We start from the raw sequence: 26984 nt of genomic DNA on the forward strand, positions 1-26984 counted from the left end.
TGAACGGAAATAAAACCAGGTGGCCCTTCATTCCCAGTTCAGCACTGGAAGGGGACAAGGCCAATTCTCTGAGCCCCTCCCCTAAACATGAGACAGGCAGTGAGAACCACCACACGCCAACACTCAGGCAGTGGGAGTCGGGGAAGAGGCCACAGCGGCCAGCTCGGGAGCCACAGAACACATTCCTGCCATTCCAACCCAGTGGGTCCTGAACCTGGACCCCCGTGGTCGCCTCCCAGTCACCCCACCCAGATCCAGTCTCAGTGAGGAGACCCCCACGTGTGGGGTTGCTCGGGATTCCTGGTAGAGAGGCAGATTTAGGGCATCAAGGACCCAGCCATGGCAAGTGGCAGGCACGGACAGCCAACTCCTGCGTCCAGGGGTGAAGGCTATGACAATGTGGCTGCCAGGACGATGCCCAGGATCAGAAGCAGGATAATTACACAGATGACGATGAATGTGATTTTCTGCAAGAAAAAAAGGATGTGCGTTTGCAAGGAAGAGAAGGGAAGAAACGCCTCAGCGACTCCGAGGAAAGTCTCCTGACTGGACAGAGCAATAGCATGGCAGGGAGTGTTTGCCTTACATGTGGCCAACCCGGGTTTGATCCCAAGCATGCCATATGGTCCTCTGAGCCTACCAGGAGTGATTCCTGAGCATAGAACCAGGAGTAAGCCCTGATCACTGCCAATGTGGCCCAACCTCCCAAACAGTTTCCTGATGCCGAGACAATCACAAACTCAAATCCTTCCCCAGAGCGACCAGCAGGGTAGACCCAGTGAAGAAAGCAGGGCCAGGCGTGTGCCCTGGGTGGCCACAAGCTTTCCTGAGGATATAAGCCAGAGCCCAGATATGCAGTAAGAAACTATTCACTCAGGGAACCTCCAGAAATTGAGGGGACAGTCCTGAGACCATCCAGCTCCACATAAAACCTCCCTCCGTGCACATCCACCCCAATAGCATCCACACTCCTCTACCCCCAAGACTGTCCACACTTTGTCTACCCTTTCGGCGTCCACTTGCCCCATTTCCTAGCCAGAGTCTTGCTGTTCCATGGAGGCTGTTGGCTGCTCCCTGGGTCCCTGCACAGAGGACTATGATGTTTGAACTATGATGTCTGAACTCAAGACCTGCTCACCTTGCCTCGGGGGCCCCCTTGACTGTGGGAAGGAGCCCAAGAGGGGCCCACCTGCTACCCACACTGCCACCCACCCTGCTGATAAGCTCACCTCAACTTCCTTCCCTGGACCCCAGTTTCATCCTTCGTCCGAATGGAAGTGAGGGAACCCACCTCAGCCCAAGCCTCGGATGCTATGGTCAATCTGCGACAGCTCAGGGGACATGAAGCCAGCCCTGCTCCAGTCCCGATCTGGGCCCCCCAACCCCTTCTAGACCCCCTATCCACTCTGATGGGCCACCAGTAGAGTAGGCAGCCCTAGAGGATGCGTCTATTGTGCAGCCCCCTTAGACAGGTCAGAGCCACTGAAACTGGGAAGAATGGAGCTGGCAGGGATGGGGTGGGCAGGTCACTACTGCTTGCAACTCCCATGCCTCATGCCATCACTGGCCATCCCAGAAAGCAATCATAAGAACAAGCCCCACAACCAGAGCCACATTCACGGCCACCATCACCCACTATTTCTGCCAGAAACAAGCAGGTGGGTCAGCAGTGGACAGAGCCTGCCCCACATGGAACAGCCAGACTATCACAGCCTTGCCCAGAGCAGGGTGACTGTGGCCCAGCCTGGACCTGTGCCCTGCAAACCCCATGAAGGCCTCATGGCCGGGCTGATAGTGGCTCACAGATCCGATTCTGGCACCACACAGAGTACGAAATCTGTGTTAAGGGAGTAGGGTTCGGGAGAGTCCCAGAACAGGCACACGCGTTCTACAGGGTCACGGTCCACGTGGACATGGGACAGACCCAAACTTGGCCCTACAGAACTTGGTTCATGTGGACATTCCATCATTCTACGCATGACGGACACCAAGACAGCAGGAATAGAAGGAAGCGAACCCGAGACAGCGAGCCAAGCCCCTCCCTGCCAGGATGTGGGACACTGACCGGGCAAAGCTGCAACCCAGGCCCAAAACCAGAGAAGGCCGGAACAGGGGCTGAACCACGCGAGGGTCTGTAGTGAGGGTCTCCAGGGTGTGGAGTCAAGGGTCACCCAGAGACAGGCAGGTGCCTGTGGGTCTAGGGAGGAGCCAGGAGCCAAGGTCACTGGAGCCATGGTGGCTCTTGGCTCTATGTGGCAGACTCCACAGCATCTCCACTGTGCCCCCCACCCCGCCAGGCACCCCCCACACTCACCCTGCGCGCCTTGCTCTTGAAGCGGACAGCCTTCTTGGTCTCCTCCTTGGCGTGCTCCACATACTCTGAGGCGTTCATCACATTCTTCTCAATGTTGTTGATCATCTCACCCTGGAACAGATGTTTCTTGCTGCAGAGACGCCTTTCCACCACTCACCTGGCTCTGACCTAACGGGGTGTGGGCATCGCTAACGGTCACAACACAGGGATCCAAGAGCAGAGGCGCCACGCAGAGAACCGGGGGGGGGGGGGTCCACACTGGTTGAGGCCAAAGGGGACAGACACATGTCCAGGCCAGCAGGACCAGGCTTGATGCCACCGAGCTGAGTGTGTGGTCCAGGGAGAAAATGCCATACTTCTCTGTAGGACAGCGAGACACAGCTATCACTCTGGCCCCAATTTTATTACATTTTATCATTTTTATTCAATTAAAGAATGGTGGTTTGGGGCCAGAGAAATAGCACAACAGTAGGGCATCTGCCTTGCATGCAGCCGACCCAAGACAGCTGGGGATTCGAATCCCAGCATCCCATATGGTCCCCCAAGCCTGCCAGGGCCAATTTCTGAGCACAGAGCCAGGAGTAACCCCTGAACACCACCAGATGTGACCCAAAAACAACAACAACAAAAAAAGAATGTTGGTTTGTGAAATTACCTGTAGTTGAATTTTGCGTATGTGATATTTGGATGCTGGGCCCACCCCTGTGTGGTTCCTCTCACCAAGGTTCCCGGACTCTGCCATCCTCCACCCCCTGCCTAGCAGCTTAGATCTCATGTTTTCGGCATTGTTGGGGCTGTACCTTGGATGTCAAGCTTCACCCCTTACCCTCACCCCAATATGACTAAAGCCCTGGGTCCCCACTACTGCTCTTTCTCAATCTTCTTCCTTCCCACCTTGATTTCTTCTTTTTTTGAAGGGGGGAGGTGCTCAGGGGTTACTCCTGGGTCCGTACTCTGGAATCACTCCTGGCAGGCTCAGAGGACCCTATGGTATGCCAGGGATCAAACCCAGGATGGTTGCATGCAAGGCAAATCCCTCCCTGCAGTGCCATCGCTCTGGCCCCATCCTACCTTCTCTGTCCATCTCCTCCCTGAGCTCTGGGGTCCAGGGTGACATAGGCACACTCTTTGCTACATAATATTTCCTCATACAACTATTTTCTGTAACCAGTTAAGCCCTGCTTCTTTCTGAACATTCTGTGCTGAAGCCCAGAGTCTTACACAGATGTGAGGGGCCCTTCTCCTATGTCCATGTTCCCCAGAACAATCCGGGATGTGTTTACAAAGCCGGAAGCAAGCTCCTCCATTTTTTTTGTTTGTTTTTTGTTTTTGGGTCACACCTGGTGATGCTCTGGGATTACTCCTGGCTCTGTGCTCAGAAATCGCTCTTGGCAGGCTTGGGGAATCATATGGGATGCCAGAAATTAAACCCTAGTCTGTCCCGGGTCGGCTGTGTGCAAAGCAAACGCCCTACCACTCTGCTATCTTTCTGCCCTTACTTCCCCAGTTCTAATGCAGAAAAAGCCCCAGCCCCTGATAGGCCACTGGATGCAGTGTCTGTGCCCACCAGCCAGGGAGCTGGTTCCACCACACCTGCAATAGCACAGGCTGGCACCAAGGGCCCCATTACAGGACGTTCCAGCACGGATGAATGTGGGACGTGTTGTCTGCTTGGAGGCAGCCCAGGAACTAGAAGCTCCCAGACACCAGGCAGGGCCACCATGAACGGCACCACAGCCCCTCAAGATGGAAGTGGGTCCGACGCTGGTCGGGGCACCGGGCCAGGCGCACCAACCTGCGTCTCCACGAACATGGCCATGTCCAAGAACATGTCGTGCAGCTCGCGGATAGTGCTCTCCAGCTTCAGGATGTCCTGGTGACGCAACTCGATCTCGTTAAGCGCCTGCCTGGTCAACTGCGAGTCCGAGATGATCTAGCGGGGAGCCAGGACACAGTGGGGGGCACTGAGCGAAGGGAGGTAGCTCGGACACGCGCATGGGCACGTAGACACACATACACACACACACACTCACCCAAGCATATACATGTCCACCCACACCTGCACACCCACATGTTTACACACACCTGCACACACACTCCACACAGACACACACTGTCCACGCTTACGTCAGCCGTGAAGATAGACGGGCTCCCGCTCTCCAGCATGTCCTCCAGTTCCTGGTCTGTGGTTGTCTTCCCAGCTGTGAAGGCACCAACAGATTAGCCTTTCCCACCCACCCACCCTGGGGGCCAGCCAGGCTCACCCCAACTCCTCAACCCTCCTCCAAGGCGCTTCTTTGGGGTATAGCCCGGAGGTTCCAAACCCACCTTGCCTACCACCCCTTTCTCTGAGCAACAACTCGCTCAGCGACCCCTGGAAATTAACCTTCCTTTGGTTTTTGGTTTTTTTTTTTTTTTTGGTTTGAGGGCCACACTGGAGTGCTCAAGGGTCACTCCTGGCTCTGCACTCAGAAATCACTGTTGGCAGGCTCAGGACCATATAGGATGCTGGGGATTGAAATAGAGTCAGCTGTGTACAAGGCAAACACCTTTTCCATTAGGCTATGGCGCCAACACAAACATCAACCTTCTTTAAGCAAAAAGCAGAGCACCCAACAGGGCACCAAAGAACAGAGCTGGGCGGACTTTGGCTGGAATGACCGATGGACTCATGCAGGCCTGAGTGAGACTCTCCCTGCCCAGAGAACAATACCCAGAGCCTTGCTCACCAGCAACAGGCACAAGGCAGCCTATGCAGAGCATACAGGGAGAGTAGGAGAGATCTGAGAAGCAGTTCCCAGATAGGGCTGCCAGAGCCAGGGACGAAGGAAACAGGGCCAGGGGTTTCTGAGGTTTTAATAAAGTGTCACAGGTGGTGGTGATGGGGTGGAACTCGAGCCCTGCTCTCAGTAATTTTCTGAAGGAGTCTAGATACTGAGTCCATTTGGCCTTTAGGTTTCACGGTTTCATAGAACACTGGGACCATCCGGCCGTGATGTCCTCGCTCCCAGACACTCACTGATCTCCAGCTGGCGTCGAATGCGCCCTTTGCTGCGCTCCCGAAACACTGTCTGGGCCTCATTGTACTCAGTCATGACTTCCACAAACTTCCTCGACAGCACAGAGTGCTAGGGGCAGAGGACACACGAGATCAGCAGGCACATGCAGGGAGAGAGCAGGGCAGGACTGGGGCTTGCAGTGGCCACGGTCCTGGCCCCGAAGATGGCCTCTGCCAGTCATCTGAGGGGGTGACGCTGACAGACTGTGCCCAGGAAGAGACTCTGGCGAAGCATCTATCCATCTGCACAGATGCCATGACAGCCAGTGACAGCGAGGACGCAGCACATGGAGCCCGAGCCAGGGGACCAGAGACGCTTTTCCCTCTCCTTCTCCCCCTGCGGGGGTGTCAAACCTGAGTCCTCCGGATCCGGAGGGACACTGATGTGCGGCCGCTGCTCTCGTCCTGGTCGAAACTCTGTTCAATGGCTGAAAGCAAACAGGAAGGGGGCCCCTGAGACCAAAGAGGAGTGTCTCCCAGACAACTCTGATCATCACTGGGAGGATGGGGCTCTGCTTTCCCAGGACAACAGGCAGTATGGGGGACCAGCACCACATCCAAAATCACTCTTGTCTCTCCCTAGCCAACAGAGGCAGAAGGGAGACGAGGGGCCTGGAGGGACTGGCAGGGCCCAGCAATAATCTCAATCGCACACTGATCGAGGACAGGCCCGACAACTGTGGAGCAGACTGATGTCAAAAAGAACAAACTTGGGGGAAAAAAATCTAAAAATAAAAATGGATGAACCGGAAGAAAACAATTCAGGGGCCAGAGTGATAGCACCTGCCTCATGCCCATGCACCCACTGGCTGTGCAGCCAGCCAACCTGGGCTCCATCACCAGCACCCCACATGGCCCCCTAGCTCCAGAGCACAGAGCCAGGAGTAATCCTCGAGCACTGCCAGGTCTGATGCAAAAAAAAAAAATGTAAATAACGAAGAAAAAACGTAAAGTGGGGGCCAGAGAGATAGCATGGAGGTAAGGAGTTTGCCTTTCATGCAGAAGATCATTGGTTCGAATCCCAGCATCCCATGAAATCCCCATGGACCCCTGAAAAGTCAGAGGAAAGTAAGGCTTAGGGCTCAACCCCAGGACCCCTCAGGTAAGCCTCAAGCACCAGAACTCAGAGCTCAAGTGAGCGATGGGAAAGAATCAGGAGCCGCAAAGCCTCCAGAAATGTGGTGTTGAGGCTCTGCCCATGAGTGCCCCAGCCATGCCCAATGGAGGGACTGTGTGGGCCAGGCAGGCTCGAACCTGGACCTCCTCCACTTAGGGCCTGGGCCCAGCACCAGGAACTCGCTGCATGGAACTCATTATTCACCTCACATTATTTCAAGTCAGCACCAAAAAAAAAAAATTTAACAAAAAGTGGGGGGACAGAGGTATAGCACAGTTATAGGGCGTTTGCTTTGCACATGGCCAATGTGGGAAGGACTCGGTTTAATTCCTGGCATCCCATATGGTCCCCCAGTCTGCCAAGGGTGATTTATTTGCACAGAGCCAGAAGTAACCCCTAAGTGCTGAAGAGTGTGGCCAAAAACCAATCAATCAACCGATCAATACATAAAGTTTAAAAAAATATTTTAAAGAGGGGGGGGGAGAGAGAGAGAGAGGGAGGGAGAGAGAGAGAAGAGGTTAGTGATGTTGTTCGCCGCTTGCCATGCTTGGGGGTGACTCCAGGCTCAGTCCCCACACACAGGACACGAAAGAACCTCAGACTAACCGCAGCTTATTGGCACCATTGAGGACCCGATACGGAAGAAACTCACTCACACTTCAACTTGGCTCGGACTTTATTTGCCGTTTTCTTGATTTCTTTGTTCAGCTCTTCAAGCTCCTCTTTTATCTCTTTAAAATTAAAAAACAGGATGGGGTGGAATGTTTCTGAGCTGAACTAGCCAACAGCAGTCGTGCCCAACAAAAACAAATGACCAGAGGATGCTCCCAACAGATATTGTAGCCTTCGGATTCCAGGGAGAATCCAGGGTGGCCCTGCCCTGGCAGCTGCAGGTGACCAGAGAAATGCCCCACTGCTGTAGCAAGTGATGATGTTCTTCTGATGGGACATTGACACACAGCTCCCAGGGATGGAAAATTTGTTTCTTTTCTTTTTTGTTTTTGCGTGAAGCCCACACCCAGCAGCGTTCAGGGGTTACTCCTGGCTCTGTGCTCAAAAATTACTTCTATCAGGGGCTGGAGTGATAGCACAATGGTACTAAGGTAAACGGTGTTTACCTTGCATGCGGCTGACCTGGGATGAACTGGGATTTGATCCCTGGCATCCCATACGATCCCCAGAGGCTGGCAGGAGCTATTTCTGAGTGCAAAGCCAGGAGTAACCCCTGAGTGCCAATGGGTGTACTTCTGGGGCCGGGCGGTGGCGCTGGAGGTAAGGTGCCTGCCTTGCCTGCGCTAGCCTAGGACGGACCTCGGTTCGATCCCCCGGCATCCCATATGGTCCCCCAAGAAGCCAGGAGCAACTTCTGAGCGCATAGCCAGGAGTAACCCCTGAGCGTCACAGGGTGTGGCCCAAAAACCAAAAAAAAAAAAAAAATTTACTTCTATCAGGCTCGGGGACTCTATGGGATGCCAAGGATAGAACCCAGGTCAGCCGCATGCAAGGCAAACATCCTCCCCTTTGGGCTATTACTCTGGCCCCGGGCAATAAATTCTTAAAAACTACCCCTGGTTTTTGGGTCACACCCGGCGGTGCTCAGGAGTTACTCCTGGCTGTCTGCTCAGAAATAGCTCCTGGCAGGCACCGGGGACCTTGTGGGGACACCGGGATTCAAACTAACCACCTTTGGTCCTGGATCGGTTGCTTGCAAGGCAAACACCGCTGTGCTATCTCTCTGGGCCCTGTAATACGATTCTTTTTTTTTTTTTTTTTTTTTTTTTTTGGTTTTTGGGCCACACCCTGTGACGCTCAGGGGTTACTCCTGGCTATGCACTCAGCAGTCACACCTGGCTTAGGGGACCATATGGGACGCCGGGGGATCGAACCGCGGTCTGTCCTAGGCTAGCGCAGGCAAGGCAGGCACCTTACCTCTAGCGCCACCGCCCGGCCCCTGTAATACGATTCTTAATACCATCCAGGATTCCAAAGAACAATGTGTACCTGAAGTGTGAGCATGCATATGTGTAGTGCCACATACCTATACACACACACACACACACACACACACACACTCACATGTGTACACACATGGGCTCTGTCAGGGCAGGGGGCTCAGCATAGTCTGACCCCCCCAAAAAATGGGAAGGAGGTACTGACTGCTGTGAGAGGAACAAGTGGTGACAATAACGATGGCAGTGCCACATGTGTAATCAATCCCGTCCATTCAGGGCCGTCTCCAAAACTGTCTCCTGTGTGAGTTTTCCCTCCTGGTGGTCTGTGGTCCAGCAGGCTCTGAGTTGGAGCCCCGGAAGGCTTTATTGTGCCTTTGGACACCGCATGGAACGGTGGCAGAACAGGGTGACGCAAGGAGCCAGAGGAGCTACAGAACCCAACAGCTGTGGACGCTTGAGGCAATGAAGACCAGCTCCAGCGTCTATACAGCCAGCCAGGGGTGTAGATGGCAGGAAAGGAGCTGGGCCAGGGGGCAGAGCAGGACTTGATAGGTCCAGCCCAGAGCCCAGGGCCCCAACTGCCACTGCTGGCTCCCTTCCGGTCCCGGCAGCACCCATTGGAATGAACGAGCACCACGGAAGGGCCGTGGCCCAGAGACCCGTGAGCACCACGGTGACCGTTGAGGGCACCAGATGGGACCGATGTGTCTTGAGAGAAAATTCTGGCAGCAGTGCCAGGTCCATGGGATGCCCCCTAGCAGGCGAACCAACCGCTGCCATGCAGGGCTGTGGGGAGATTGCCTGGAAAAGGGCACTTACTTCCCTCAGGGTTGGGCGCGGAGAGGATGATGCTGTGGTTTTTCTTCACTTCTTCCACGTGCCCCGAGATCTTCGAGATATTGTGTCTGATCTCCTCCACCTCAGGACAAAAGTTGCTGTCAGCACAGGGGCTGCCCCACGGTCCCACCACAGAGTGGCTTCGGGACTGCAGAAGGCCTTGCCCTCAGGCCAGATACCACCCAGTGCCCCAGTACAGCTGAAGCAATGCCCTGAGCCTGGGAGCAGCCTCTGAGCACGGCCAGAGGTGCTGGTGTCGCCTAAAGCAAAGCAGACCGACATGGTTTCACTGAGTCTGAGACGATGGCAAAGTGCGGGGCTGCTCAGAGAGCGTGATTCCACACGGCTTACCTGGTGGAAGAAATCGTCCATAAAATGTTCCTTCTCAACCAACACCACGCTCGGCGGCTCATCTTCGCTCGTCTTACACTGCAGCAGAAAACAGAAAGCGGAATTTCAGTGACTTTGGGCTTTCACAGACAGGAGCAGCCTCGGCTCACAGCCTCAGTCCTTCAGCCGACACAGCCTTCCATGCACTGATGGGCAGGTGGACAGGCACCCAGGTTTCTGGGGCACGGCCTCCCACCCTTAGTGACAGCCAAGGGGGACCCACACATTGGTCGCCTCAGCAAGTGTCTAGTTCTGTATCTGGGTGTACTTATAGCCACACAATTCACCCAATGTGTATGCTTAAAGTCGGGGTGTTCGGGTGTACTTACACACTCTCCATCACACCCCCTAGACTGGGAGCCCTGTTAGCAGGCTCTGGGAAGCTCCCCCAGATCACAGTCCTCTCAGCACTCCATGACCATGCGAACCACACTGAGGGCTGCTCCTGGGGCTGAAGGGCCAATGCGTGCAGCATGGCTGGACGAAGACCAACTGGGATGGGCCTGACTGGCTGGGGAGGGCCCCTCTCTGCAGCTGGTCAGAGAAGCAGCAGCTGAGAGGCCCCAGGTGGGGAGCTACGGAGGAAAACAAGGCCCCCCCTGGGAGGCTGCTCCTGCCCCTACCCCAGGGGCCCTGGGGCCACCCCAGCCCAGTTCCCATGGCAGCACCTGGTCAGCTGCCATGGCTGGACTCTGCTTCCATCCTGTGGTACACCCACAGGCACTCACTCACTCATCTCTCTCTTGCCCCCAGAGGCAGCACCAAACCATTCTTCTGCCTTCACACGCAAGTCCCCCACCCCCAGCCCGACAACGGCCACCACCACCCACCTGCCTGGGCACTGCACTCTCTGCCCAGAGCAGCCCTGCACCAGCCAGTGGCCTTGCAGAGGATCCGACAATATGGGCTTTCTCACAGGCCAGGGCTGGGACCCGCAGACACTGGCTGGGGACAGGCAGAGGATGGAGAGCCCCAGGGGGTTCACCCTGCAGTGAACACTGTGCTCTGGGCCTTCCCGGGGGAAGCTGCTGGGCCGGGAACTCCTCAACAGCAAGGACAGGGGAGATCCTGAGGCAGATGTGCAGCCCGGAAAGGGAGAGACAGTCCTGAGCAAGACCAGGCCAGAGAGGTAGAAGGGGAGAGTCAGGTGGATGTGCCCAACCGTTTGAGAGCCACTCAGAGAGATGTTTCTGGACCAGGAGAAGCCCAGGGCTGGGGCCTATGTGCTCTGCCCGCCAGAGCCCAGGTCTGTTCTGGGAACCCCACAATCCCTCAGGCACAGCTGGGAGTGGCCCCAGAAGGTCTTGGGTGTGCCCAAGAGCAGAAAGGGGGGAAGGAGGACACATTTCACAGGCAAACGGACAGAGATATGAGATAAGAAAGAGCGGCAAGGACGCTGGTTCTGAGGGCTGACAGTGCACCCATCAGCTCGCTGGATACTCCTTCACGGTGTACACGGGGGGGGGGGGGGGGCGCGGGGGCAGATATCTCGGTGCCTCTCGACTGGGTCAGACAAAAATTTACACCCCTGAGGAGCTCCAACACCAGATGCGGGGCCACCGAATGACAGGGCAAGCCGTGGGTGACAGGAAGGAAAGCACCGTGTCAGGGGGCACCACAGCCAGAAAGAAGTTTAGGGGCGCCCAGTTCAAAGTCAAGCCTAGCTTGTGCCTGCAGAAACCTCTCCCTCACCAACCTGTATCCACATCTCACCGGCTCTCCACATCTCTATCCCGGAGATCTGGGCGCTGCCTTCACTCTTGACTTTAGGAGTTTCCCGAGTGGTACTTCCGCCCACTGGGAGCACATGTGGGAACTGGGGTAGGGGTGTCTGGGCTGCACCTGAGGGCTCTAGGGGAAGGTGCAGTCCAGGAGCCGGGAGGCTGCTGCTACCGGGAAGGGGAGGAGGCCCATTAGGTCTGTGGCCGGGGTCAGGAGTCAGGGTAAGCCACGGAAAAGCCCACAGCTCATGGAGCTGGATAAAACAAGAAGCAGAGGCAGAAGCAGCAGCCTCTGGGTCCCCTCCAGGTAATTCTTGGGGGCCCTCCTTCTCAAGCACAGGCATTACAGCTAAAAAAAAGAAAATTTCGGGGGAAGTGCTGTATATCACAGCTATTTTGTCCAGACGGAAGCTGACAGGTTTTGACTACCAAAATTTTGGGAGGTTTTGGGGAGCTACACCCAGCAGCACTCAGGGGTTACTACTAGCTCTGTGCTCAGAAATAGCTCCTGACAGGCTCAGGGGACCATATGGGATGCCGGGGATTGAACCGGCGTCCATCGCCGGGGATTGAACCGGCGTCCATCCTAGGTCAGCCGCGTACAAGGCAAATGCCCTACCGCTGTGCTACCATAATTAAAAGTTACACTTTGCCTAAAGAAAAGCACCAGCCTTTGTGACTGTGACAGTGACACCCATCCAACTACTGATGAGGGGCACACTTTCGGGGGGGAAATGGCCATTTATGCAGGCCAGACCATTCAAGTCCAAAGAGACTTGGCCAAACCGGAAGATGACTCTGGCCTTTCTCAGCTCCATCCCCAGCTCGAAGCAGTCCCTCAGCACTGTGGGGTGTGGTTTAAAAGTCACAAGGCAAAAGAATTAAGCCACTTAGTTGTAAGTGCCTCTAATGCGATTTTACCTTAATGTCTTATGCTATCGAAAAGGCCGCTTTTTAAAAACTTCTAGAAAATGAACCAACGAGATGGTAGTCAAAGTGGGAAGGCCCTGGCCTGGAGCCAGGAATGACCCTTGAGCACAGAGTCAGGACTAAGCCTGGAGCACAGTGTCAGGAGTGAGTCCTGAATACAGAATCTGAGTGCAGCTCAGGGTGTGGACCAAACACCGAAGGAAAAAGCCTGGAATCTTCTAGAAAACAAAACCAGCACCAGCAGTAGCAGCGTCGATAAACTAAAAGGAATTGAAAGCATCACTAATTAGGCAGCAGAGTTTGCTCCCCTTAAGGGATACGTTGTTTTTCCTTCTGCAAAGGGACAGGAAGACACTGTGATCCCCGTTTTATTCCGAGGCAAGTGGAGGTCTTGAGGCTGGAAGCTGTCTACCCCAGATCAGACAGTGCAGAGGGGGAATCTTGCAGCTGAGCAGGAGGGTCTGGACAGGGCCCAGAGCAGAGGCTGGAGAACATAAGAGCACCGAGTCCTTCTGTCCACAGGGCACTCTACCCCCTGCGGGGTTTGCTGAACCCCAACCCTGGGACAGGGTTCCATGGATGGAAGAGGGCAGCGGACAGAGGGGGGAGAGAGATTCTGCCTCACACAGGACCGTTGTCAGCCCCGATGGCCCTCCAGGCTCCTGGGTGGCCTGGACCCTTGGGCACCGCCTGCGCCCTGTTCTGTGCAGTCTGGGGACACAGCTAGCAGCCTCTGGGCTGACTCCTGCGTCTGTGCTCAGACTTAAGTCCTGACCCGTGCTCAGGAGTCAGTCCTAACTGTGCTCAGGAGTCAGTCACTCCTCACTTAGTGCTCAGAACTCAGTCCTGCCTCTGCTCAGGGCCACCCCATGCGCTGCGGAGGGCGGACCCCGGTCCAGTCGCGGGTCCTCCCCGGGCAGCGTCTCGGCCCATCCCAGGCCCGCGCCGACCCCTGCTCACCGCCCGCAGCTCAGCCAGCCGGTCCCGCATCCCCGCCGCCACCTGATGCCGACCGGCCGCGGGCTGCCTGCCGGCTCCGGGCTCCAGGCTCCGGGCTCCGCGCCGCCCCGCCGCCCCTCGGGCCCCGCTGCCACGGCAACCGCGGCGCGCTCTGCGCGTGCGCGTGCCCGGCCCACGCGCGCCCCTAGCCTCCCCGGGGGGACTGAGCGGCCCGGGGGCGGGGCCTTGAGGGGCGGGGTCTCTTGGGGGAGGGGCCTCGTGGTGAGCGGGGCGGTGTCTCTCTGGGGGGCGGGGTCATTCAATGTGGGCGTGGTCTTAGAAGTTTCTTGGGGCGTGGCCTCGAGTCCGGATGAGGCGGGGCCTGTGGGAGGTGGAGCCTTGAGGGGCTGGACCTGCGTTGAAGGCGGGACCTAGGAGGAGGGCGGGACCTGCTGGAAGCGGGAAGTAAGAGGAGCAACGGGTTGGGGCCCGGGGAGATAGCACATTGGTAGGGCGTTTGTCTTGCATGCAGAAGGTCGCTGGTTCGAATCCCGGTTTCCCATATAGTCCCCCGAGCCTGCCAGGAGTGATTTCTGAGCATAGAAACCCTGAGCAGAGCCCGGAGAGATAGCACAGCGGCGTTTGCCTTGCAAGCAGCCGATCCAGGACCTAAAGTGGTTGGTTCAAATCCCGGTGTCCCATACGGTCCCCTGTGCCTGCCAGGAGCTGTTTCTGAGCAGCCAGCCAGGAGTAACCCCTGAGCATCGCCGGGTGTGGCCCAAAAACCAAAAAAAGAAAGGAAGGAAGGAAGGAAGGAAGGAAGGAAGGAAGGAAGGAAGGAAGGAAGGAAGGAAGGAAGGAAGGAAGGAAGGAAGGAAGGAAGAAAAAAGAAACCCTGAGCACTGCTGGGTGTGACCCATAAACCAAAAAAAAAAAAAAATAACGAAATGTAGCATGGGCCTTCAGGGTCCAGAATTGTCAGCTCGTTGGGAGTGGGAGGGAGTGGGATAACCCAGCAGACACTGGGTGGGCTGGGGACAACGAGAGCAGCCACCTGGGGCACAGCGGCACAGAGGAGGAAGGCGGTGCATGTGGAACAGGCCACTTCTCGTGTGACAGGGTTTCTGCTCCAGCACACAGTGCTCCAGGTGCTCTGGGCACTGTGCAGTGCTGAGTGGAGAGCAGACTCAGGGCGGTGCACACTGGCTGCACATCCCACCTGGCCTGAGCCATGGCCGCTGCCCCATGTGGACGTGCTTTTATGCCATCACATTTTGAAACATGAATTCGGTTCTCAAGTTCTGAGATCACCCATCATGGAGGTGCTTCTGTCTGGGCAGCCTGGGAGCACAGGTGTGGCTGACACACGGCAAGTCTCAAGCATGGGGTCAATTATTCCCGTATCCCTGTGTCCCTACAGGAGTTTGAATTGGGCTCAAGGGGACAGATCTTCCTTCTCAGACCTGTTTCAGCCAGGGTCCCCCATTGATTTTTCAAAGTCAGGGAAGCTGATAGAAACTTAGTAAATGGAAAACGCAGGCCCCATACCTAGCAAATTGTTAAACATTTATTCTTATTTTTCTCACTGTTTCATTGTGTGTTGATTATTGTTTTGGTGTGGGATCCACACCTAATGTTGCTCTGGGCCACATCTAACTTGTATCATCATACCTGGCAGGGCTCAGGGGTCAGAGATTGGCCCTAACAAGTGGTGCAGTTTCTGCCTAATGTGAAACTGGTCCTTGAAATCCCAGTTTATCTGAGCTCCCATGCTGCTATTACTTACATAGGAGCCTATAGTGCTGTGTTCCTTGCATGGGGGCGAGAATAGTTCACCCAATGTGTGCTGGTGACCTTGGCGAGCATAAAGAAGAGGGGTCTGGGCCTAACCCATAGTAGAGCAGACAGGGCACTTGCCTTGCCTGGTGGCAAAGTGGATTTGATCCCTGGCCTCCCATATGGTCCCCTGAGCCCACCAAGAGTAATTCTTGAATGCAGAGCCTGGAGTAGGACTTGAGCACCATTGAATGTAGCTCAAAAGTTAAACTAAAACAGGGGCCGGAGAAATAGCAGAGTGGTAGGGCATTTGCCTTGCATGCGGCCAACCCAGGACAGACAGTGGTTCAAATCCCGGCATCCCATATGGTCCCCCGGGCCTGCCAGGAGCAATTTCTGAGCGAAGAGTCAGGAGTAACCCCTGAGTGCTGCTGGGTGTGACCCAAAAACAAAAACAAAAGAACAAAACGAAAAAAATAAATTAAAGCAAGTAGAAAAATGAAGAACAAACAAAATAGAAAAAATGAAGAGAATAAAAGTAAAGGAAACTGCTCCAGCAAAGAAGGAAGCGTGTCGGGAAGGCAGCATGTAAATAATGATGCAGGGGCCGGAGAGATAGCATGGAGGTAAAGCATTTGCCTTTCATGAAGAAGGATGGTGGTTCGAATTCTGGCATCTCATATGGTCCCCTGTGCCTGCCAGGGGCAATTTCTGAGCATAGAGCCAAGAGTAACCACTGAGCGCTGCTGGGTGTGACCCAAAAACCAAAATAATAATAATAATGATGATGATGATGTTGATGATGCAAAGACATGCTCAGTTCCCACTAAGTGCTTCAGAGAAAACAAAAGGGGCTGAGCAGAAAGAGGACTACCATGGAACACTGTCATCTGGAGCATCAGAAAGGTCTTGTGAGAAGGTGGCATCTGAGCCATGTGCCGAGCTGTGAAGGAGCCTCACAAGCAAAGATGGGAGGAACAGGAACGTCTGGGGATGTGCCTAGGCTTGAAAGCAGGAGCAGAGAGACAGGCTGAGGGGCGAGGGGACAGGTAGGAGGACAGAAATGTCGCAGCTCCCAAGGGTGCCAGCGGCCAGGCTCCTCGAGGCTGCAGAGGAGAGGGCTGACTGCTTGGTGTCCAATCAGCTGCAGACAGGAGAGAACATCAGTTTTAGGGAATCCCTATCCAGCTTCGTCGCGTGCATCAAATTCTGAGGAAATGTCCCACAATCCAACAGGATGTCACTCATTCTTCAAAACAACAGGCTTCCAAGACCCTCTGCCTGCCAGCCGAGAGTGTCAGGGCAGTGGGTGAGCATGGGCATCACGTGGGTGACAGCTCAAGGTCCTGGCCCAGATCATCCAAATCCCTGACAGATGACACAAACCAGGACTGTTCACTTCCTAATGTCCATCAGCACTGGACAATGGCCCAACAAAATGGCCTGGTTCAAAGACATGCACAGACCCGTCCTCCACGGCCCACCCAAAGCCAGGAAGAAACCCCTGTGAATGATGCAGACAGTACGAAAAAATTACAGGTGGGAGCAGAGAGATAGCTCACTGATAAGGCGTTTGCCTTGCAAGCAGCCAATCCAAGACAGACAGTGGTTTGAATCCTGGCATCCCATATGGTCCCCCGAGTCAGCCAAAGAGCAACTTCTGAGAGCGGAGCCAGGAGGAATCCCTGAGCGCCGCCGGGTGTGACCCCCAAACAAAAAACAAACAGGAGCCAGAGAGATAGCATGGAGGTAGGGTGTTTGCCTTGCATGCAGAAGGGCGGTGGTTCGAATCCCGGCATCCCATATGGTCCCCCAAGTCAGCCAGAGAGCGACTTTTGAGAGCAAGCCAGGAGTAACCCCTGAGTGCCACCGGGTGTGACCCAAAGAAAAAAAAAAAAAACTAGGGGCTGGGTAGGTGGCGCTGGAGGTAAGGTGTCTGCCTTGCAAGCGCTAGCCAAGGAAGGACCACGGTTCGATCCCCCGGCATCCCATATGGTCCCCCCAAGCCAGGGGCGATTTCTGAGCACATAGCCAGGAGTAACCCCTGAGCATCAAACGGGTGTGGCCCAAAAACCAAAAAAAAAAAAAAAAAAAAACAAAAAAACTAACTAACTAACTAAATAAATAAATAAAATATTACAGGGAAAAGTGGGGTGAGGGTGCGGGACTTCCTTCTGCTCTGCACATCTGCTCCTCTTTGTGTAACTGGCTCCAGCTTTTTTTTTTTTGTTTTAAGATTTTGGGTCTGGGCTGGAGAGATAGCATGGAGGTATGGAGTTTGCCTTGCATGCAGAAGGACTGTGATTCAAATCCAGCATCCCATATGGTCCTCCAAGCCTGCCAGGGGCAATTTCTTTTTTTTTTTTGGGGGGGGGGCGGTGTTCCTGGCTGTTTGCTTAGAAATAGCTCCTGGCAGGCACGGGGGACCATATGGGACACCGGGATTCGAACCAACCACCTTTGGTCCTGGATCCTCTGCTTGCAAGGCAAACGCGCCGCTGTGCTATCTCTCCGGGCCCCAAGGGTGATTTCTGAGTGTAGAGCCAGGTGTAACCCCTGAGCTCTGCAGGGTGTGACCCAAAAACCAAAAAAAAAAAAAAAAAAAAAAGATGTTTGGGTCACACCTGGCGAACTCGAGGATTACTCCTGACTGCACTCAGAAGTAGCTCCTGGCTTGGGGAACCATATGGGATGCTGGGGATCAAACCTGCATTCGTCCTGGGTCAGCTGCATGCAAGGCAAACACCCTACCACTGTGCTACCACTCTGGCCCCATGGCTCCTTTTTTTTTTGGTTTTTGGGTCACACCTGCAGCGCTCAAGGGTTACCCCTGGTTCTACACTCAGAAATTGCTCCTGGCAGGCACAGGGGAACATATGGGATGCCAGGATTTGAACCACGGTCCTTCTACATGCAAGGCAAACACGTATCTCCATGCTATCTCTCTGGCCCCTGCTCCAGCTTTTTAAGCAAAGTGGGCAAACCTCTTAGGATGAACCGGCAGCCGCTTTGGACAGTTGGATGGGGAAGGGCCCTCTCTCTGCAGCATGAGCAGGACTGTGCCTTTCACTAGCTCCAGGACAATCAGCAGACTCTCTGAGGTAGCCTGTCGACACTGTCCCCAGCCGACAAGCAGGGAGGTGCCAGTGGCAAAAGTCGGTGCAAGAAGAGCCGGTGTTCTGACTTGCACTTGCTTCCTTGATTATTTTCATGGTAAGAAATTTAAAAAAAAATGCTAAAATATATACACATTGGTATTTTACCACCCAGAACTGTATGTTATCATATTTGTCTTGATTTTGATAATTTTGTTTTTGGGTAACACTCAGTAGGGCTCAGGCATTACTCCTGACTCTGCGCTCAGAAATCACTCCTGACAAGCACGGGGTGGGGCGGGGGACCATATGGGATGCCGGGATTCGAACCACCATCGGTCCTGGGTCAGCCACTTGCAAAGCAAATGCCCTACTGCTGCGCTATTTCTCCGGCCCCTGTCTTAATTTTGAAAAGCTTTTTATTTATTTATTTATTTATTTATTTATTTATTTATTTATTTATTTATTTATTTATTTTTGGTTTGGGGGGTCACAACTGGAAGTGCACAGGGTTTATTCCTGGCTCTACACTCAGAATCACTCCTTGCAGGCTTCGGGGGACTATACGGGATGTCGGGATTCTAACCACCATCCTTCTGCATGCAAGGCAAATGCCCTACCTCCATGCTATCTCTCCGACCCTGCTTTTGATTTATTATTGAGGGGGGAACTTTGGGCCATACCTGGTGATGCTCAGGGCTTACTCCTGGCTCTGTGTTCAGAGATCATTACTGTCAGGCTTCGGGGGCAATATATGGTGCTGGGGATCATATTTGGGTTAGCTGCATGCAAAGCAATAGTTCTACCTACTGGATCAACTTTATTTTTCTTTTTATTTAAAAGTTGAACCCTGGGAGGCCAGAGAGATAGCACAGCAGGGAAGGCATTTGCCTTGCATGCCGCTGACCTGGGTTCAATCTCTGGCATCCCATATGATCCCCCAAGCCTGCCAGGAGTAATTTCTGAGGGCAGAACAAGAAGTGACTCCTGACTGTTGCCAGTGTGGCCCAACAACAACAACAACAACAATAACAAACAAACCTACAAACCAATGGGGACGGAGTGATAGTACAGTAGTAGGGCATTTGCCTTGCATGCTGCTGACTCAGAACGAGACTGAGTTCAATCCCCAGCATCCCAGATGGTTCCCCGAGCTTGCCAGGAGTGATTTCTGAGTGCAGAACCAGGAATAACCTCTGAGTGCCACCAGATGTGGCAAAAAAAAAAAAAAAAAAACTTCCCCAAATGTTGAACCTTGGGGCATAGAGTTCAAAGCCCCTCAGTAGGGAGATGTGTCAGTAACTGGAGTTAGGCCTTCAGTTACATTTAAGGAGGGGATGGAGAGATAGTACAGCAAGAAGGGCACTTATCTTGCACATGGCTGACCTGAGTTCCATCCCTACTACTGGACAGTCCCCAGAGCACAACCACAAGTGATTCCTGAGTGCAGGGTCATGAGCAACACTTGAGCACCAAAAAAATCCACACACAAATAAAAAATTGTAGCCAAAAATAAAAAGTTTTTTTTGGGGGGTCAGGGGTTCCTCCTGGCTCTATGCTCAGAAATCATTTCTGGCAGGCTCAGTGGACCATATGGGATGCCAGGATTTGAACCAATGACCTTCTGCATGAAAGGCAAACGCCTTACCTCCATGCTATCTCTCCGGCCCCAAAAATAAAAAGTTAAACATTGCAGGTTCTTTGTTTAAATTCATAAGTTCCTTCAGGAGAGATGAAGTCATGAAATTTTCCTATACATGGATGTACACGGAATCTATTATGCTGAGTAAAATAAGTCAGAGAGAGAGAGAGAGAGAGAGAGAGAGAGAGAGAGAGAGAGAGAGAGAGAGAGAGAAACGCAGAATGGTCTCACTCATCTATGGGTTTTAAGAAAAATGAAAGACATTCTTGCAATAATAATTTTCAGGCACAAAAGAGAAAAGAGCTGGAAGTTCCAGCTCACCTCAGGAAGCTCACCACAAAGAGTGATGAGTTTAGTTAGAGAAATAACTACATTTTGAACTGTCCTAATAATGAGAATGTATGAAGGAAATGGAGAGCCTGTTTAGAGTACAGGCGGGGGTCGGGTGGGGAGGAGGGAGACTTAGGACATTGGTGATGGGAATGTTGCACTGGTGATGGGTGGTGTTCTTTACATGACTGAAACCCAAACACAATCATGTATGTAATCAAGGTGTTTAAATAAAAAAAAAAAAAAAAAAAAAAAAGCCTAAGTTCCGGGGCCGGGAAGGTGGCGCTAGAGGTAAGGTGTCTGCCTTGCAAGCACTCGATCCCCCGGCGTCCCATATGGTACCCCCAAGCCAGGGGCGATTTCTGAGCGCATAGCCATGAGTAACCCCTGAGCGTCAAACGGGTGTGGCCCAAAAACCAAAAAAAAAAAAAAAAGCTTAAGTTCCAGGGACTGGAGAGATAACATGAAGGTAGGGCACTTGCCTTGCATGCAGAAGGAAGGACGGTGGTTTGAATCCCAACATTCCATATGGTACCCCGAGCCTGCCAGGAACGATATTTGAGTGTAGAGCCAAAAGTAACCCCTGAGCGTTACCAGGTGTGACCCAAAAATAAAACCAAAAAAAGAATAAAGCACAAGTTCCAGCCTTCAACTTCTGATTTCATCAAATTTCTTTTTGTTTTGTTTTGTTTTTTATTTGGGTCCACACTCAGTGATACTCAGGGGTTACTCCTGGCTCTATGCTCAGAAATCACTGCTGGGGGGGTCGGAGAGATAGCATGGGGGTAAGGCAGAGTAACCCCTGAGCGCTGCCGGGTGTGCCCCAAAAACAAAAACAAAAACAAAAACAAAAAAAAAAAAGAGAAATCGTTCCTGGCAGGCTTGGAGGACCATATGGGATGCTGGGATTCGAACCACCATCCTTCTGCATGCAAAGCTAAACGTCCTACCTCCATGCTATCTCTCCAGCCCCCCCCCCCCAATTTCTTTCTTAACGCCAGGGATTAAAGCCGGGTCCATCCTAGGTGGGCCGTGTGCAAGGCAAACCTACCACTGTGCTATGGCTCCAGCTCGATTTCATCAAATTTCTTTCATCATTTCTTGAGGAAGGCATCAGAATTCAGCCTGTGTCACTGACATCATTTAAAAGCATATACACCATACATTCAATATCGAAATGAATTTGTTTTCTCTTTGCAAAAATTTTCTACAAGGGGTCAGAGAGATAACACAGCGGGTATGACATTTGTCTTGCATCTCTGGGTTTGATCTCCGGCATCTCATATGGTCCCCTTCCAGGCCAGGAATAATCCCTGAGCGTAGAACTAGGAGCAAGCCCTGAACACCACTGGATGTAACCTCCAAAATTATAAGCAATGGGACCTGAGCGATAGCACAGCAGTAGGGCGTGCCTTGCATGCAGTTGACCCAGGATGGACCTCAGTCTGATCCCCGGTGTCCCATATAGTCCCCCAAGCCAGGAGCGATTTCTGAGCACATAGCCAGGAGTAACCCCTGAGGGTCACTGGGTGTGGCCCAAAAACCAAAAATCCCTTTAAAACAAAAAGCTCGCACATGACTGCCTTATGCCCAATAGATACCTGTGTAACACTAAATATAGTATAACATAGTTAGCTACCTTTTCTGAACTTGCTTTTCACCACCTAGCTAATTATAGGGAGCAGTCTTTAAATAAATACTTTTTTTTTTTTATATGTGAGGGAAAACACCTGGCGATGCTCAAGGGTTCCACCTGGCTCTGTGCTCAAGGGACCGTATGGGATACTAGGGATTGAACCTAGGTCCCCCACGTGCAAGGCAAATGCTCTACTGGCTGTGCTCTCTCTCCAGCCCCTCTTGTTTTTGGGTCACACCCTGAGGCGCTCAAAGGTTATTCTTGGCTCTGTGCTCAGAAATGGCTCCTGGCAGGCTCAGGGGACCATATGTGATGTGATGCCAGAATTCAAACCCCAGTCTGTCCTGGATCGGCTGCATGCAAGGCAAATGCTCTACCGCTGTGCTATCTCTCAGACCCTCTCCTGCCCCTCTTTTGTTTTGGTTTTTGGATCACATCCAGCAGCACTCAGGATTCCTGAGAACTCAGGGGTTCCTCCTGACTCTACGCTCAGAAATCGCTCCTGGCAGGCTCGGGGGACATATGGGATGCCAGGATTCGATCTCCGGTCCCTATTTAAGCATGACTTAAGGCCTAACTCTAGCGACTGCCACATTTCCCCATCTGTCTAGGGATTCTTCCTAGACGGGGTGTCAGGGGTAGGGCGCTGGAGCACTTTTGTCCTTCAGTTCTTAGAAGCTCAATGCCACGGTCGTTCCACTAGCAGCGCCTGAGTGCAGCAAGGGGACCAAGGCCCAGCTCCCTCCCAGTGGTGCAGGATCAGCCTTGGGTCCAGCTCGCATCACTTGTGCTCCCAGTAGACTTGTCCTGAGCCCTCCTCTGCGGGTATACAGACTTCTGCACTGGCCCCACCCTGGGTGCAGCAGCAGAATGGGGGGCTCGCTAAGCCTGATTCTCTGGGATCTGAGGTTCCCCTTTCTGGGAACCTGGGGGGATGCTCATATTTATGACTGACTGACCTATCTATTTATGACTGACCTATCCACTGTCCCCCATATTTGCAGTGGCCTGGCCTGCAAACTCAACAGTACTCTAGGGGGCCTGGGGTGAGGGTTTTGGAGCAGCAGCATTGAAAAGTTGGCAGTCCAGCCGAGAACCAGATTTGGGTTCAGCCTAGTTGCAGGTGGGGACAAGACTTGGGACCCACTTTTGCGCCCAGGGGCCCAGTGGGGAAGGAAGGCCTAAGAGCCCTGGGCAAAGGGGTGTGGGTGGGGCAAGTCTGGGTTGGCTGGGGTTGGGATGGGGGAAGAAGGCCAGGAGCCTGGGCAGAGGGCATGGAGCAGGGAGAGGAAAGGGAGGAGGAAGGGGAGGAAGAGGAGGAAGAGGAGGAAGAGGAGGAGTTGGATGAAGAGGAGGAGAGGGAGGAAGAAGAGGGAAAGGAGGAGAAGAAACAGGAAGGAGAGGAGCTGGAGGAGGAGGAGGAGGAGGAGGAGGAGGAGGAAGGGGAGAAGGGATGAAGGGGAGAAGGGATGGATGAAGAGGAGAGGGAGGAAGAAGAGGGAAAGGAGGAGGAGAAAGGAGAGGAAGGAGAGAAGAAGAGGAGTTGGAGGAGGAGGAGGAGGAGGAGGAGGAAGGGGATAAGGATGGATGAAGAGGAGGAGGAAGAGGGAAAGGAGGAGAATAGAGGGGAAGGGGAAGAGGAGAGGAGCTGGAAGGGAAAGAGAAGAGGAGGAGGAGGAGGAGGAAAAGGAGGAGGAAGAGGAGGAAGCAGAGTTGGACGAGTTGGACGAGTTGGAGGCCGCGCCCCCATCATGGCGCCCGCCGCGCAGGGGGGCTTTTGTGCCTGTGCGGCGCCTCCCGCCGCTTCCCGCTCAACGGGGAAACCGCGCGGCGCGACCGCTAGGGGGCGCCTCCCCGCCCTGCGCACGCGCGCGCCGAGCCCGCCTTCCGGACTCGGGCCTCGGCGCACGTGGCCCCGCGGGCCGCCGGCGCACGCACGCGCGCGCGCGCACGCTCCTCTCCCTCCCCCTCCCCCGGGCGGGCGGCGTCGCCGTGCGCGCGCGGTCACGTGGGCGCCGCGTCGTGCCGTTGCTCCGCCCCCGGCCCGCGCGCGCCTGCGCGGCCGCGTCTCGGCATTTGAATCGCGCTTCCGCCATCTTCCCTCCAGCCCTCGGCGCTCGTCGGGCGGAGACGCGTGTGCAGGTAGCGCGGCCGGGGCGGCGGGGGGCCGCGGAGGGCCGGGCCGGGACCCCCGGAGTCCCGGGGACGCGGCTGCGGGCCGGGCCGGGGCGGGCGGGCGTGCGGAGGCCGCGTCCGAGCCCCGGCCTCGAGTGGAGCCGCTGCGGGCCCCGGGGCGGGCGGGCGGGCGGGCGGCTCGGGCGGGGCCTCGGGGCTCCGGGCTTCGGGGCTCCGGGCCGGGCTGGGCCGAGCCGTCATGGCGCCCTCCGGGCCGGCCGCGTGCGGAGGGATGGAGCGGGCGGGACGGCGCGGCCTTTGTGGGCCACGTGGGGCTGACGCCGCCTCTCGCCTCCCTCCCCGCGCCCGCAGCACCTCGGCATGGCCGCCCAAGGGGAACCCCAGGTCCAGTTCAAGGTAAGGCCCCGTCCGCCCGACCCCGCCGCACCGCCCGCCCGACACCGCGCGTCCCCGATCCCCGGCCAGCCCGCACCCCAAGCCCACGTCTCTTTCCCCGCACCCCAAGTCCACGCCGCTTCCCCCCATCTCACCCCGCATCCCCGATCCCCACCCAGCCCGCACCCCAAGCCCACATCTCTTCCCTCGCCTCCCGCCCCTGGTCCCCACCCAACCCGCACCCCAGTTCCACGCAGCTTCCCCCAACTCCCACCCCACATCCCCGATCCCCACCCAGCCCCGCACCCCAATTCCACACACCGCTCACCCCCCACATCCCCGATCCCCACCCAGCCCGCACCCCAGTTCCACACACCGCTTACCCCCACCCCAATTCCACGCAGCTTCCCCAACTCCCACCCACATCCCCGATCCCCACCCAGCCCGCACCCCAATTCCACACACCGCTTACCCCCCACATCCCGATCCCCACCCAACCCGCACCCCAATTCTACGCTTCTTCCCCCGACCACCCCCCCTGCAGCTAGTGCTTGTGGGCGACGGCGGCACCGGCAAGACCACCTTCGTGAAGCGCCATCTGACCGGAGAGTTCGAGAAGAAGTATGTCGGTAAGTGCAAGCCCACTGCGGTGGTGTGGGGGTACCGGGGCGCAGGGCGCCACCCACCACCCGGCCTCCGTTCATTTCCCCGCACTCCCATCATGATTCTCTTCCTTTCGTCTGTCTCCCCCGCAGCCACTCTGGGCGTGGAGGTGCACCCGCTCGTCTTCCACACCAACCGCGGCCCCATCAAGTTCAACGTGTGGGACACGGCGGGCCAGGAGAAGTTTGGGGGCCTGCGGGATGGCTACTACATCCAAGGTGAGTGCCCGCCCGACACGTGCTCCTTCGTCACTCCCTCCACCGGGCTTCTGTGGCTGCTGTGTCACGCCGGCACCGCAATGCACAGCCAGCTCCTCCCCAGAGTGCCGGCAGGGCTCTGCTGAGTAGTTAGTTCCTGCTCTTTTGTGAAGCCACCCCACCCCCGGACCCCCTAAGTGATGTGGCAGGAGGCAGGAGATGGTCCCCTCTGCAGGAAGGGCAGACCTGGCCCTTCCAGAGGTTTGCACAAGGGATGTGGAAGTATTGTGGGTTCGAGTTAAGTGTCCTTTGTTCCAGCGACTTGGAGGAGAAGGCTCAGACTCTGAATGAAAAATAGTTGGAAATTGTTCCCCAACTTTGCAACATGCTCCCTAAGACATTCTCTAAAGAGAGCATCCACAGACTGAGTCTCACTAACTTTTTTCCTGGTTGGTTATTTAGAGTTAATAGATAGTCCCCAAGTTTTCAAATGGGAATGTGTGTCAGGGGGGATATAGTAAGCCACTTCTGAGGAATAGATTTCTAGACAATCAGAACAGGAGCTCAGCTATTTGGGATATCGACCTTGGTAATAATCTACTGTAAGTTTTTGGGGGTCGTCGCTGCACAATTAGCGATGACATTACAGGAAGAGATTTGAGAGAGACTAAGGTGGCCTTTTGAGTTCAAGGGGAATTTTAGTGTATTACAGCAATGTAACATTGTGAGTAGAGAAACTACTAGATTGGATCCCTTATTTGTCTTTTTTTTCCTCTGGAACCTTTCAGTAAATTCCGAGGTGTGCTACTTTTTCTTTCAGCTCAATGTGCTATTATAATGTTTGATGTGACATCCAGAGTGACTTATAAGAACGTGCCTAACTGGCATAGAGATCTTGTTCGTGTCTGTGAGAATATCCCCATCGTGCTGTGTGGCAACAAAGTGGACATTAAGGACCGGAAAGTTAAGGCCAAGTCTATTGTCTTCCACCGGAAGAAAAATCTTCAGGTAACATGCTGCTTAAAGAATGGAGAACTGGTAGAATAAATGACATAATAGGTTTGTTTTAAATGGTTTATAAAGGTTTTACACGTGGCCTGGAAGAATCTTAGCTTTTGGGGATATCTACCCAAATCTTTTGGATCAATCCCAAGGTGATGGAATTTTAAAAGTTCACTTTTCTTTTGAACAGTACTATGACATCTCTGCCAAAAGTAACTACAACTTTGAAAAGCCCTTCCTCTGGCTCGCTAGAAAACTGATCGGAGATCCTAACTTGGAGTTTGTTGCCATGCCTGCGCTTGCGCCCCCAGAGGTGGTCATGGATCCCGCTTTGGCAGCACAGTATGAGCACGATTTAGAGGTACGTTGGGGTCTCGGCACCCCTGCCCTGGGTCAGCATGTTGTGGTGTGGGTCGCTAACCACTCGCTCCCCTTGGTCCAGGTCGCCCAGACAACGGCTCTCCCGGATGAGGACGACGACCTGTGAGGAGAAGGAACGGGAGCCCCAGCGTCAGAAGTCTAGTTTTATAGGCAACTGTCCTGTGATGTCAGTGGTGCCGCGTGTTTGCCACTTTATTATATAGCTAACCAGAACATGTGCTTAATCTTTGGGATGCTGAAGGAGATGAATGGGCTTCAGAGTGAATGTGGCAGTTTAAGGAAAAAAAACTTTTTTTTTTGGACCGCATATTTAGCTGTGTTGAAACTGCAGTTGTCTCCATTTTGAGTTTCTAAGACAGCTGCGATCACATCACAACATTCAGTGGTGAAATATTGTTTGTTACTGTCATTCCCATTCCTTTTTAGAATCAGAATAAAGTTGTATTTCAAATATCTAAGCAAGTGAACTCCCTTGTTTAATGAGCCTTTGAAA

The 26984-nt window shown here is 54.3% G+C and overlaps 2 protein-coding genes across 2 annotated transcripts; one reads left to right on the plus strand and one right to left on the minus strand.

The window, feature by feature from the left end:
• Positions 1-231: 231 nt before the first annotated feature.
• Positions 232-13382, minus strand: STX2 (syntaxin 2). The gene is made up of 10 exons (XM_049769279.1): positions 13280-13382; positions 9630-9707; positions 9261-9360; positions 7146-7220; positions 5727-5800; positions 5334-5442; positions 4442-4515; positions 4110-4247; positions 2315-2425; positions 232-467 (listed from the first exon to the last, which is right to left on the minus strand). Exons 1-10 carry the CDS (start codon positions 13307-13309, stop codon positions 390-392), a joined length of 867 nt encoding a protein of 288 aa, XP_049625236.1. The 5' UTR covers positions 13310-13382; the 3' UTR covers positions 232-389.
• Positions 13383-23777: 10395 nt separating this feature from the next.
• RAN (RAN, member RAS oncogene family) lies at positions 23778-26949 on the plus strand. Its single transcript, XM_049769262.1, has 7 exons — positions 23778-23879; positions 24225-24269; positions 24793-24877; positions 25004-25129; positions 25929-26116; positions 26301-26471; positions 26553-26949. Exons 2-7 carry the CDS (start codon positions 24234-24236, stop codon positions 26595-26597), a joined length of 651 nt encoding a protein of 216 aa, XP_049625219.1. The 5' UTR covers positions 23778-23879; positions 24225-24233; the 3' UTR covers positions 26598-26949.
• Positions 26950-26984: the final 35 nt, after the last annotated feature.

The sequence above is a fragment of the Suncus etruscus genome, chromosome 2, assembly GCF_024139225.1.
Source record: "Suncus etruscus isolate mSunEtr1 chromosome 2, mSunEtr1.pri.cur, whole genome shotgun sequence".
NCBI lineage: Eukaryota > Metazoa > Chordata > Mammalia > Eulipotyphla > Soricidae > Suncus > Suncus etruscus.

Bases quoted from the DNA above. Each gene is read 5' to 3' on its own strand.
- STX2 (XM_049769279.1), bottom strand. From the start codon at position 13,309: ATGCGGGACCGGCTGGCTGAGCTGCGGGCG. The intron at 7,221-9,260 runs GTAAGTGCCCTT...TTAATTTTAAAG, and splicing joins CGCGCCCAACCCTGAGGGAA to AGATAAAAGAGGAGCTTGAA. The intron at 2,426-4,109 runs GTTGGTGCGCCT...CATCTGTTCCAG, and splicing joins CCATGTTCGTGGAGACGCAG to GGTGAGATGATCAACAACAT.
- RAN (XM_049769262.1), top strand. From the start codon at position 24,234: ATGGCCGCCCAAGGGGAACCCCAGGTCCAGTTCAAG. The intron at 24,270-24,792 runs GTAAGGCCCCGT...CCCCCCCTGCAG, and splicing joins AACCCCAGGTCCAGTTCAAG to CTAGTGCTTGTGGGCGACGG. The intron at 26,117-26,300 runs GTAACATGCTGC...TCTTTTGAACAG, and splicing joins ACCGGAAGAAAAATCTTCAG to TACTATGACATCTCTGCCAA.